At 43.3% G+C, this 13908-nt stretch overlaps 1 protein-coding gene across 3 annotated transcripts in view; it reads right to left on the minus strand.

Annotated features, from left to right (window-relative positions):
- LOC139541092 (protein ENL-like) overlaps positions 1–13676 on the minus strand; it is a 29030-nt gene extending 15354 nt beyond the window's left edge. For 2 of the 3 annotated variants that reach the window (XM_071345316.1, XM_071345315.1), the window contains exons 1-2: positions 13555–13676; positions 3026–3206 (exon numbers count right to left, since the gene is read on the minus strand). In XM_071345316.1, the coding sequence (XP_071201417.1) occupies positions 3026–3206; positions 13555–13566 (193 nt within the window). In that variant the 5' untranslated portion in view covers positions 13567–13676. Of the gene's footprint in view, positions 1–3025; positions 3207–3556; positions 3677–13554 lie in introns of all 3 variants that reach the window. The other variant, XM_071345317.1, reaches the window with a different exon arrangement.
- Between the last annotated feature and the right edge of the window lie 232 nt (positions 13677–13908).

Genomic DNA, 13908 nt, shown 5'->3' on the forward strand with positions numbered 1-13908 from the left:
ACAACCTAAAACTTGTGGGAGCCACCATGGGCAGTAACTAGAGGTCGACCGATTAATCGGAATGGCCGATTAAAAACGGGGCCAATTTCAAGTTTTCATAACAATCGGAAATCGGTATTTTTGGGCGCCGATTTGCCGATTTTTTAAATATTTTTTTTTACACCTTTATTTAATCTTTATTTAACTAGGCAAGTCAGTTAAGAACACATTCTTATTTTCAATGACGGCCTAGGAACGTTCTGCCTCGTTCAGGGCCAGAAGGACAGATTTTTAACCTTGTCAGCTCGGGGGATCCAATCTTGCAACCTTACAGTTAACTAGTCCAATGCTCTAACACCTGATTACATTGCACTCCACGAGGAGCCTGCCTGTTGGCGAATGCAGTAAGCTAAGGTAAGTTGCTAGCTAGCATTAAACTTATCTTATAAACAATCAATCAATGACTGTCATTGCTCCAATGTGTACTTAACCATAAACATCAATGCCTTTCTTAAAATCAATACACAAGTATATATTTTTAAACCTGCATATTTAGCTAATAGAAATCCAGGTTAGCAGGCAATATTAACCAGGTGAAATTGTGTCATTTCTCTTGCGTTCATTGCATGCAGTCAGGGTATATGCAACAGTTTGGGCCGCCTGGCTCTTTGCGAACTAATTTGCCAGAATTTTACGTAATTATGACAACATTGAAGGTTGTGCAATGTAACAGACTCATGGATGCCACCCGTTAGATAAAATACGGAACGGAATAAACGTTTTGTTTTCGAGGTGATAGTTTCCGGATTAGTCAAAGGTATATGGTTTAGAGAGAAATAGTCGACGCGTTATAATTCCTGTAACTTGCGGCTGAATTTGAAAGGGGTTCCATAGAGAATGTCTTGATCTACTTCAAATAAGGTCTGTGTTTCGTGCAGGCTTAAACCGCCTCGACGTTTTGATACCCGTGTAAATCTCACTAGGATAAGGTAACGTTTGTCAACATATTTTCATAAATCCACTCTACAATTTTTTTTATCTTCGCTTATATTTAGCCAATATTGATCAGTTGCCTTGTCCTATGGATATCTACACAGTTATAAAATTGGCACGGTGATGTAAGCCTACACGAAACACAGACCTTATTTTAAGTGAATCTAAAAATATCCTATGCAATAAATGCAGGTCTGTAATTTTTTATCATAGGTACACTTCAACTGTGAGAGACGGAATCTAAAACAAAAATCCAGAAAATCACATTGTATGATTTTTAAGTAATTAATTAGCATTTTATTGCATGACATAAGTATTTGATACATCAGAAAAGCAAAACTTAATATTTGGTACAGAAACCTTTGTTTGCAATTACAGAGATCATACGTTTCCTGTAGTTCTTGGCCAGGTTTGCACACACTGCAGCAGGGATTTTGTCCCACTCCTCCATACAGACCTTCTCCAGATCCTTCAGGTTTCGGGGCTGTCGCTGGGCAATACGGACTTTCAGCTCCCTCCAAAGATTTTCTATTGGGTTCAGGTCTGGAGACTGGCTAGGCCACTCCAGGACCTTGAGATGCTTCTTACGGAGCCACTCCTTAGTTGCCCTGGCTGTGTGTTTCGGGTCGTTGTCCTGCTGGAAGACCCAGCCACGACCCATCTTCAATGCTCTTACTGAGGGAAGGAGGTTGTTGGCCAAGATCTCGCGATACATGGCCCCATCCATCCTCCCCTCAATACGGTGCAGTCGTCCTGTCCCCTTTGCAGAAAAGCATCCCCAAAGAATGATGTTTCCACCTCCATGCTTCACGGTTGGGATGGTGTTCTTGGGGTTGTACTCATCCTTCTTCTTCCTCCAAACACGGCGAGTGGAGTTTAGACCAAAAAGCTCTATTTTTGTCTCATCAGACCACATGACCTTCTCCCATTCCTCCTCTGGATCATCCAGATGGTCATTGGCAAACTTCAGACGGGCCTGGACATGCGCTGGCTTGAGCAGGGGGACCTTGCGTGCACTGCAGGATTTTAATCCATGACGGCGTAGTGTGTTACTAATGGTTTTCTTTGAGACTGTGGTCCCAGCTCTCTTCAGGTCATTGACCAGGTCTTGCCGTGTAGTTCTGGGCTGATCCCTCACCTTCCTCATGATCATTGATGCCCCACAAGGTGAGATCTTGCATGGACCCCCAGACCGAGGGTGATTGACCGTCATCTTGAAATTCTTCCATTTTCTAATAATTGCGCCAACAGTTGTTGCCTTCTTACCAAGCTGCTTGCCTATTGTCCTGTAGCCCATCCCAGCCTTGTGCAGGTCTACAATTTTATCCCTGATGTCCTTACACAGCTCTCTGGTCTTGGCCATTGTGGAGAGGTTGGAGTCTGTTTGATTGAGTGTGTGGACAGGTGTCTTTTATACAGGTAACGAGTTCAAACAGGTGCAGTTAATACAGGTAATGAGTGGAGAACAGGACGGCTTCTTAAAGAAAAACGAACAGGTCTGTGAGAGCCGGAATTCTTACTGGTTGGTAGGTGATCAAATACTTATGTCATGCAATAAAATGCTAATTAATTACTTAAAAATCATACAATGTGATTTTCTGGATTTTTGTTTTAGATTCCGTCTCTCACAGTTGAAGTGTACCTATGATAAAAAATTACAGACCTCTACATGCTTTGTAAGTAGAAAAACCTGCAAAATCGTCAGTGTATCAAATACTTGTTCTCCCTAATGTATATATATATATATCTAAAAATCATCTGATTAATCGGTATCGGCTTTTTTTGGTCCTCCAATAATTGCTATCATTTAAAATAAATAAATAAAATTTGTTAGACCTCTACTCTATAGGCCTTCTGTGTGTGTGCACATCACACTACCATAGAATACATGTAACAGTATTGGTTAAGACAAAGTTGTCAAGGTGAATCCTCTCTCCGCTTCCCAGACAAAAACAAACAAAGTAATCACAGAACCAGTTTGAGGCAAGTTCATTTGTGTGTGTGTGTGTGTGTGTGTGTGCGCGCATGCATGAGTATGCTTTGTCCGACCCACCTCTCTTGGGTTTGGGGAAGCTCTCATGGAGCCGGAAGACAACCTTCTCCACAAAGTGCTGTATGTCCCCAGTCTCAGGCCCTCGCACAAACACCATCCAGTCGTGGGTAAAGCCCTCCGAGGTCACCTTCTTCCTCAACTGGGCTCGGTGTCCTAGCTCCAGCTTCACCTGCACTGTGCACTGCAGACACAAGGCCAGACATAAAGTGCCTTCAGAAAGTATTCCCACCCCTTTTACTTTTTCCACATTTTGATGTTAGAGCCCAATTTTTTTTTTTTTATTAAATAAAATTGTCACTGGCCTACAAACAATAACCCATAATGTTAAACTGGAATTATGTTAATTCAAAAATATTTTTTTAATTAAAAACTTAAAGCTGAAATGTCTTGAGTCAAGTAAGTATTCAACCCCTTTATTATGGCGAGTCTAAATAAGTTCAGGAGTCAAAATGTGCTTAAGTCACATAATAAATTGCATGGACTCACTGTGTGCAATAAGTGTTCAACATGATTTTTGAATGACTAGCCTACCTCATCTCTGTATCCCACACACACAATTATCTGTAAGGTCCCTCAGTCGAGCAGTGAATTTCAAACAGATTCAACCACAAAGACCAGGGAGGTTTTCCAATGCCTCGCAAAGAAGGGTACCTATTGGTAGATGGGTAAAAATAAAAAAGCAGACATTGAATATCCCTTTGAGTATGGTGGAGTTATTAGTTACACGTTGGTGTATCGTATTGACACCCAGTCACTACAAAGATACAGGCGTCCTTCCTAACTCAGTTGCTGGAGAGGAAGGACAATGGTGGCCAATGGTGACTTTAAAACAGTTACAGAGTTTAATGGCTGTGATAGGAGAAAACTGAGGATGGATCAAAAATATTGTAGTAACGCCACAATACTAGCCTAATTGACAGAGTGAAAAGAAGGAAGTCTGTACTAGAGGTCGACCGATTAATCGGAATGGCCGATTACTTAGGGCCGAATTCAAATTTTCATAACAATCGGTAATCTGCATTTTTGGACACCGATCATGGCCGATTACATTGCACTCGAGGAGACTGCGTGGCAGGCTGACTACCTGTTATGCGAGGGCAGCAAGGAGCCAAGGTAAGGTGCTAGCTAGCATTAAACGTATCTTATAAAAAACAATCAATCTTAACATAATCACTAGTTAACTACACATGGTTGATGATATTATTAGTTTATCTAGCTTGTCCTGCGTTGCATATAATCGATGCTGTGCCTGTTAATTTATCATTGAATCACAGCCTACTTTGCCAAAAGGGTGATTACACAAGCACATTCGCAAAAAAAGCACTATCGTAGCACCAAAGTGTACCTAACCATAAACATCAACGCCTTTCTTAAAATCAATACACAAGTATATATTTTTAAACCTGCATATTTAGTTAATATTGCCTGCTAACATGAATTTCTTTTAACTAGGGAAATTGTGTCACTTCTCTTGCGTTCATTGCACGCAGAGTCAGGGTATATGCAACAGTTTGCGCCGCCTGGCTCGTTGCAAACTAATTTGCCAGAATTTTACGTAATTATGACATAACATTGAAGGTTGTGCAATGTAGCATCAATATTTAGACTTAGGGTTGCCGCCCGTTCGATAAAATATGGAACGGTTCCGTATTTCACTGAAAGAATAAACGTTTTGTTTTCGAAATGATAGTTTCCGGATTTGACCATATTAATGACCAACGGATCATATTTCTGTGTGTTATTATATTATAAATAAGTCTATGATTTCATAGAGCAGTCTGACTGAGTGGTGCTAGGCAATTGCAGACTCGTAAGCATTCATTCAAACAGCACTTTACTGCTTTTGCCAGCAGCTCTTCGCAATGCTTCAAGCATTGCGCTGTTTATGACTTCAAGCCTATCAACTCCTGAGATTAGGCTGGCAATACTAAAGTACCTATTAGAACATCCAATAGTCAAAGGTATATGAAATACAAAATGGTATAGAGAGAAACAGTCCTATAATAACTACAACCTAAAACTTCTTGAACCCTGTGGCACCCCCATAGAGATTGCCAGAGGTCAGGACAACAGGCCCTCCGATTTGACACACTGAACTCCGTCTGAGTAGTAGTTGGTGAACCAGGCGAGGCAGTCATTTGAGAAACCAAGGCTGCTGAGTCTGCCGATAAGGATACGGTGATTGACTGAGTCGAAAGCCTTGGCCAGGTCGATGAAGACGGCTGCACAGTACTGTCTTTTATCGATGGCGGTTATGATATCGTTTAGGACCTTGAGCGTGACTGAAACCAAATTGCATAGTGGAGAAGGTACGGTGGGATTCGAAATGGTCGGTAATCTGTTTGTTAACTTGGCTTTCGAAGACCTTAGAAAGGCAGGGTAGGATAGATATAGGTCTGTAGCAGTTTGGGTCTAGAGTGTCTCCCCCTTTGAAGAGGGGGAAGACCGCGGCAGCTTTCCAATCTATGGGAATCTCAAACGATGCGAAAGAGAGGTTGAACAGACTAGTAATAGGGAATACAACAATGTCGGCAGATCATTTTATTAAGAGACGGTCCAGATTGTCTAGGCCGGCTGATTTGTAGGGGTCCAGATTCTGCAGCTCATTCAGAACATCAGCTATCTGGATTTGGGTGAAGGAGAAATGGGGGAGGCTTGTACAAGTTGCTGTGGGGGGTGCAGAGATGTTGACCGGGGTTGGGGTAGCCAGGTGGAAAGCATGGCCAGCCGTAGAAAAATGCTTATTGAAATTCTCAATTATCGCGGATTTATCGGTGGTGACGGTGTTTCCTAGCCTCAGTGCAGTGGGCAGCTGGAAGGAGGTGCTCTTATTCTCCATGGACTTTACAGTGTCCCAGAACTTGAGTTTGTGCTACAGGATGCAAATTTCTGTTTGAAAGGCTAGCCTTGGGCCTCCCGGGTGGCGCAGTGGTCTAGGGCACTGCATCGCAGCGCTAGCTGTGCCACCAGAGTCTCTGGGTTCGCGCCCAGGCTCTGTCGCAGCCGGCCGCGACCGGGAGGTCCGTGGGGCGACGCACAATTGGCCTAGCGTCGTCCGGGTTAGGGAGGGTTTGGCCGGTAGGGATATCCTTGTCTCATCGCGCTCCAGCGACTCCTGTGGCGGGCCGGGCGCAGTGCGCGCTAACCAAGGGGGGCGGGTGCACGGTGTTTACTCCGACACATTGGTGCGGCTGCCTTCCGGGTTGGAGGCGCGCTGTGTTAAGAAGCAGTGCGGCTTGGTTGGGTTGTGCTTCGGAGGACGCTTTCGACCTTCGTCTCTCCCGAGCCCGTACGGGAGTTGTAGCGATGAGACAAGATAGTAATTACTAGCGATTGGATACCACGAAAATTGGGGAGAAAAGGGGGTAAAATGTATTTATAATAAAATAAAAAATAAAATAAATTTAAAAAAAACTAGCCTTTGCTTTCCTAACTGCCTGTGTATATTGGTCCCTAACGTACCTGAAAAGTTGCATATCGCAGGGGCTATTCGATGCTAATGCAGTACGCCACAGGATGTTTTTGTGCTGGTCAAGGGCAGTAAGGTCTGGAGTGAACCAAGGGTTATATCTGTTCCTGGTTCTACATTTGAATGGGGCATGTTTATTTAAGATGGTGAGGAAAGCACTTTTAAAGAATAACCAGGCATTCTCTACTGACGGAATGAGGTGAATATCCTTCCAGGATACCCGGGCCAGGTCGATTAGAAAGGCCTGCTCGCTGAAGTGTTTTGGGAGCGTTTGACAGTGATGAGGGGTGGTCGTTTGACCGCAGACCAATTACGGACGCAGGCAATGAGGCAGTGATCGCTGAGATCCTGGTTGAAGACAGCAGCGGTGTATTTGGAGGGCAGGTTGGTTAGGATGATATCTATGAGGGTGCCCGTGTTTACAGATTTGGGTTGTACCTGGTAGGTTCCTTGATAATTTGTGTGAGATTGAGGGCATCAAACTTAGATTGTTGGATGGCAGGGGTGTTAAGCATGTCCCAGTTTGGGTCACCTAACAGCACGAGCTCTGAAGATAGATGGGGGGCAATCAGTTCACATATGGTGTCCAGGGCACAGCTGGGGGCAGAAGGTGGTCTATAGCAAGTGGCAACGATGAGAGACTCGTTTCTGGAAAGGTGGATTTTTAAAAGTAGAAGCTCAAATTGTTTGGGCATAGACCTGGATAGTATGACAGAGCTCTACAGGCTCTCTCTGCAGTAGATTGCAACTCCGCCCCCTTTGGCAGTTCTATCTTGTCGGAAAATGTTATAGTTAGGGATGGAATCTTCAGGGTTTTGGTGGTGTTCCTAAGCCAGGATTCAGACACGGCTAGGACATCCGGGTTGGCAGAGTGTGCTAAGGCAGTGAATAAAACAAACTTAGGGAGGAGGCTTCTAATGTTAACATGCATGAAACCAAGGCTTTTACGGTTACAGAAGTCAACAAATGAGAGCGCCTGGGGAATGGGAGTGGAGCTAGGCACTACAGGGCCTGGATTAACCTCTACATCACCAGAGGAACAGAGGACGAGTAGGATAAGGGTACGGCTAAAGGCTATAAGAACTGGTCGGCTAGAACTTTCGTAACAGAGACTAAAAGGAGCAGGTTTCTGTGCACGGTAGAATAGATCCAAGGCATAATGTACAGAGAAAAGGTATGGTAGGGTGTGAATACCGTGGAGGTAAACCTATGCACTGAGTGACGATGAGAGAGATTTTGTCTCTAGAAACATCATTTAAACCAGGTGAGGTCACTGCATATGTGGGTGTTGGAACTAAAGGGTTAACCTGTTTGGGATAGGGGGCAGCATTTTCACTTTTGCATGAAATGCGTGCCCAGAGTAAACTGCCTGCTACTCTGTCCCAGATGCTAATATATGCATATTATTAGTAGTATTGGATAAAAAACACTGAAGTTTCTAAAACTGTTTGAATGATGTCTGTGAGTATAACAGAACTCATATGGCAGGTGAAAACCTGAGAAAAATCCAACTAGGAAGTGGGAAATCTGAGGTTGTAGTTTTTCAAAGCTTGGCCTACCGAATACAGTGTCTATGGGGTTAAGTTGCACTTCCTAAGGCTTCCACTAGATGTCAACAGCCTTTAGAAACTTGTTTCAGGCTTCTGCTATAAAGGAGGGGGGAATGGGAGCTGAATGAGTCATGGGTCTGGCAGAGTGTCTCACGCTCGTGACGCGCGCTGCCGACAGAGTTAGCTCTCGTTCCAGTGCTTTGCTACAGACAATGGAATTCTCCGGTTGGAACATTATTGATGATTTATGTTAAAAACATCCTAAAGATTGATTCCATACATCGTTTGATATGTTTCTACGACCTGTATCGGAACTTTTCGAGTTTATATCTGGACGTAGTGCTCATGAAGATGGATTACTGGGCTGAACACGCTAACAACTAGTGGCTATTTGGACATACATGATGGACTTTATGGAACAAATCAGTCATTTATTGTCGAACTGGAATTCCTGGGAGTGCATTCTGATGAAGATCAAAGGTAAGTGAATATTTATCATGTTATTTCTAACTTCTGTTGACTCCAACATGGCGGATATTTCTTTGGCTGGATTGGGCTCTGAGCGCCGTACTCAGATTATGCTTTTTCCGTAAAGTTTTTTTGAAATCTGACACAGCGGTTGCATTAAGGAGAAGTCTATCTTTAATTCTGCGAATAACACTTGTATCTTTTATCAATGTTTATTATGAGTATTTCTGGGATTTCTGTGGCTATCTGCAAAACCACCGGATGTTTTGGAATCAAAACATAACTGCACGTAACGCGCCAATGTAAACTGAGATTTTTGGATATAAATATGCACATTATCGAACAAAACATACATGTATTGTGTAACATGATGTCCTATTAGTGTCATCTGATGAAGATCAAAGGTTAGTGATTAATTTTATCTATATTTCTGCTTTTTGTGACTCCTATCTTTGGCTGGGAAAATGGCTGTGTGTTCTTTTGACTTGGCTCTGAACTAACATAATCATATGTTGTGCGTTCGCTGTAAAGCCTTTTTGAAATCGGACACGATGGGTAGATTAACAAGATGTTTATCTTTCATTTGCTGTATTGGACTTGTTAATGTGTGAAAGTTACATATTTCTCCAAAATATTTTTAATTTCCCGTGCTGCCTTTTCAGCGGAATGTTGTCGAGGGGCTCCGGTAGCAGAACGCCTGCGCTAGAAAGGTTAACTAAGGCGTATTGAGCAGGGCTAGAGGCTCTACAGTGAAATAAGGCAATAATTACTAACCAAAACAGCAATGGACAAGGCATATAGACATTAGGGAGAGGCATGCGTAGCCGAGTGATCATAGGGGTCCAGTGAGTGGCTCGGGCCGGAGACACAGCGATTCAGGCAGCTAGCGGGTCGGGCTTGCAAGCTAGCAAAAGGGCCTTAGAGGGACGTCGCGACGGAAGAAGTCTGTTGTAGCCCCCTCGTGCTGTTACGTCGGCAGACCAGTCGTCGTGGATCAGCAGGGCTCCGTGTGGTAAAAGGGTCCAGGCCAATTGGCAAAATAGGTATAGTGGCCAAAGAATTTGTCCGATGGGCCACTTAAGCTAGCAGTCCGATATGCTCTAGACAGCTAGCGGGCCGCGGCTAGCAGATGGGCATTCAGGGGACGTTGCGACGGAGGAGCCAGTTGATAAACCCCCTTGTGCGAATTACGTCGGTAGTCCAGTCGTGATGGGTCGGCGGGGGTCCAGGCCAATTGACAAAATAGGTATTGTAGCCCAAGGAGTGGCTGATGGACCTCTTCGGCTAGCCGTGAGATGGGCCTAGCAAAGGCTAGCTCCAGGCTAATTGCTTCGGGACAGAGACGTTAGCCAGGAGTGGCGACTCGGATAGCAGCTAGCTAGCTGCGATGGTCCAGGTGAAAAGGTCCAGAGCTTGTGGTAGGAATCCGGAGATATGGAGAAAAATAAGTCCGATTTGCTCTGGTTTGAGTCGCGCTGTGCAGACTGGCGAGAGTTGTCCGGGCTAATGGTAGCTGATGACCGCTAGCAGTGGCTAGCTGACTACTAGCTAGTCTTCTCTAGGATAGGGGGCAGCATTTTCACGTTTGGATGAAAAGCATACCCAAATTCAACTGCCAGCTACTCATCCCCAGAAGATAAGAAATCAAATCAAATCCAATTTTATTTGTCACATACACATGGTTAGCAGATGTTAATGCGAGTGTAGCGAAATGCTTGTGCTTCTAGTTCCGACAATGCAGTAATAACCAAAGATATGCATATTATTAGTAGATTTGGATAGAAAACACTCTGAAGTTTCTAAAACTGTTTGAATCATGTATGTGAGTACAACAGAACTTATTTAGCAGGCGAAACCCCGAGGACAAACCATTCAGATTTTTTTTTTTTTTAGGTCACTATCAATGGGTTTTCATTGGGAATCCAGATTTCTAATTGACCTTCTTGCAGTTCCTAACGCTTCCATTGGATGTCAACAGTCTTTAGAAATTGGTTGAGGTTTTTTCCTTTGTGTAATGAAGAAGTACGGCCATCTTGAACGAGAGTCACTTGAAGTGTACTGTTAGTTAGAGGCGCGTGACCAAAAAGCTAGCTACAGTTTGTTTTAATCCTGTATTTTACACAGATCATCCCGTCTTCAATTTTATCGATTATTTACGTTTTAAAAAATACCTAAAGTTGTATTACAAAAGTAGTTTGAAATGTTTTGGCAAAGTTTACAGGTAACTTTTTAGATATTTTGTAGTCACGTTGCACAAGTTGAAACCGGTGTTTTTCTGGATCAAACGCGCCAAATAAATGGACATTTTGGATATATATCGACGGAATTAATCGAACAAAAGGACCATTTGTGATGTTTATGGGACATATTGGAGTGCCAACAACAGAAGCTCGTCAAAGGCATGAATTATATTGTTATTTCTGCGTTTTGTGTCACGCCTGCAGGGTTGAAATATGCTTCTCTCTCTTTGTTTACTCTGTTGCTATTCTCAGATAATAGCATCGTTTGCTTTCGCCGAAAAGCCTATTTGAATTCTGATATGTTGGCTGGATTCACAACAAGTGTAGCTTTAATTTGGTATCTTTCATGTGTGATTTCATGAAAGTTTGATTTTATAGTAATTTATTTGAATTTGGCGCTCTGCATTTTTACTGGCTTTGGGCCAAGTGGGACGTTAGCGTCCCACATATCCCAGAGAAGTTATCTGGCTAGCTTTTGTTGGGGATTTCGGTTCAAAAGTAAAGAAAATAGCAGACCCATACCACATTGGGTGAGGCAGATTGCAGGAGAGTATGTTGAGGTTAAGAAAAATATATGCGAAGATATAAAAAAGACATACACGGGACACGACGAGGACAAAAGACATCTGACTGCTACGCCATCTTGGTTATCACATCTAAAATTCATCACAAGTTGTTTCTTTCTGACCATTTTATTGAAAACAATCACAGTAAGTCACTTAATTGTTACCCACAAATTATATGACATTGAGCAAAAACAGCTGCATTGCAAAGGAAAATAATTCCATACTACAATTTCAAAAAGTTTGTTGTTCTGAGATGACAGACTACATAGACTGTGATTCGTTTCCAAGAAAAATGTTAGTAGTTGGACGGACATCCAATTGACATGCTGCAGTGACCAGGAGGGGGGGGGGGGGGCGGAAAAGGCACTTTATGTCCATGCCTGAAGAATGTGGGGATTTGGCCCCTTCTTTCCGCAGTGCTCATGAGCTGTGACTGAGTGGAGAGATTAGGGGACAGGATTGAGATGAGCTGGTCTGGCACTCTCAGCCTCACACACCCCCTCCCTGGCGTCTCGCCCGGCCATTCTGTGGCGGTAATGCCCTTTAACTCCAGACGCTACCACACCCTAGGTCAGTGCAGCAGCCATGGAGCCCCTCCACATCAACCAACCAGCTCCCCAGGATCACTGGCCATCACCAAATACAGCTAAGAGACAACCCGCAATTAATACACTGACCCTCACAGATCATAACAAAATAGGTCTGAGATTGTTGACATTGACTTATGCAATAAAGATTCTTGATTCATGACAAAAGAATTCACAGAGGCAGAATGACATTCCAGAATTTAATTTGGTTTACTTCCCACTTCCCAGCAAGAACAAGATAACAAAATACAACATCACTGTGGCAAGTGAACCCCCCTAGGAAATGAACTCCTTGGCAGACAAGCAGGCTCTTACAACAATGAACCCCCACGTGCCATGAAAATAACATGACCAAGGAAAAATAATCTTAAAGTCTCCTTTGATGAGGCACACAGACAATGAAAACAGACTACTCCATCAACAGAACAGACACACCTGCAGAACTTTGAGCTCTGTATGGGTGGACAGGCCCCACCAGACACCACAGCCCTTACAGAGATCATACTCTAGTCTACTCCAATTACAAAGCATGCAACTATCCCACCACTATCTGGTTTGAACATGGTGTATTATTGTGAATTGAACTGTGATTTTGATAATAGCACAATTCGTTCAATGACAGAGCACAGACGTTATGATGCACAACAACATCTCCTGAAATAAGGAATGTAGCCAGAGGGCAGTTTTAGCAAAACCAAATAATTGTGGTGGTCTAGATTTCAGACTATAGAGACAAAACTTGAAATGCACAAAAATACAATGACTATCTTCTTAGATGTTTCATGGTTGTTGATGATGGATAGTTTTATATTTTTTTGCCACTATGGGTAATCAGGCTAAAAATATGAGTCCTTGTCACGGAATTCCATTCTTCAAAGGGGTAACACGGGACAGTGACATGTTCCGACAAGTTCATGCCATGAGTCACTGACTTTGATATGGAAATTGAGTTTGTATTCTTATGATCAGCATGCATTCAAACTCCTACCTAGAGTAACAGCGGAATTACTGACATTATATTTTGAAAAAATAAGATGGACATCGATGTGGACATAGTTCATGTATGTTCTTTCATGTTTTCACCCAACCAACCACAGTATCCAGCTAGCTGTTAAGCACGCAATTTGTATCTACGATATTCAAATATCTTCATTCGTGCACAATCTTTGCCTTTAAACTGGTGATGTGATTCCCGCTTTTCAATTCCTCGCCGCTAGATACACACCCCTCCACCCAGACCTGGAAAGATCAATCCTTTCCACCGGTGCCTTGTAGTGAAGGGCCGCGAGAGCGTCCCTAACAGGTAGCTCGAGCTAAATTAGGTTACGAACCGGGTAAGGAGTGAGTATGTCTTACTTTCACAATATATTATGCCATAATACACAAGCAAGCAAGAAATTCCTTTGTATGCCCGTCTGATTGTGTGGCTAGCTAGCAATGCTGAGTGAGGCTAACGTTAGCCAGCTCGCTATGTCAAATAAAGATGTGTGCGAGTGTGGCTAGCTAGCAAAGCGCGTGAGCCAACTATGAGTTCGATTAGCAGGATTTTTTTGGAGCACCAGGCATTCATTTCTGTCCCGGGCGCAGCCTTCTAGCATTCTTTCGGTTAGAAGTTCAGGATTCACGAGGGGACATAAAAGTAACTTTACCTGATTCTCCATGATTCTGTGGCTTCAGTGATTGTTCTATTTATTTACAGCGGCGTTTCGCGATAGGTTGTTCCCTGCACCTCATTGTGTGTCAAATTCAGCCTAAAACCGGAAGCCAGACAGCACCCCTCCCCTTCCAGACGGCTGCTGGCAAGCAGCCAAAACAGAAAGCTTTCTTATCCAATCAGATAGGCAAAAGTTTAAGTAGTTTGTATTGAACCAACCATAGCACTTCAGAGGTGGGACTTCTCACGAGCGACAAATACATTCCAAGTATTTTCTGTAGCATCTAGGAGTGACAGGGAAGGCTGGTCTCATAGACTAGACGTAGCATAGTAAATGAAAAACAAAAGG

Source organism: Salvelinus alpinus, chromosome 16 (assembly GCF_045679555.1).
Source record: "Salvelinus alpinus chromosome 16, SLU_Salpinus.1, whole genome shotgun sequence".
NCBI classification, from domain to species: domain Eukaryota; kingdom Metazoa; phylum Chordata; class Actinopteri; order Salmoniformes; family Salmonidae; genus Salvelinus; species Salvelinus alpinus.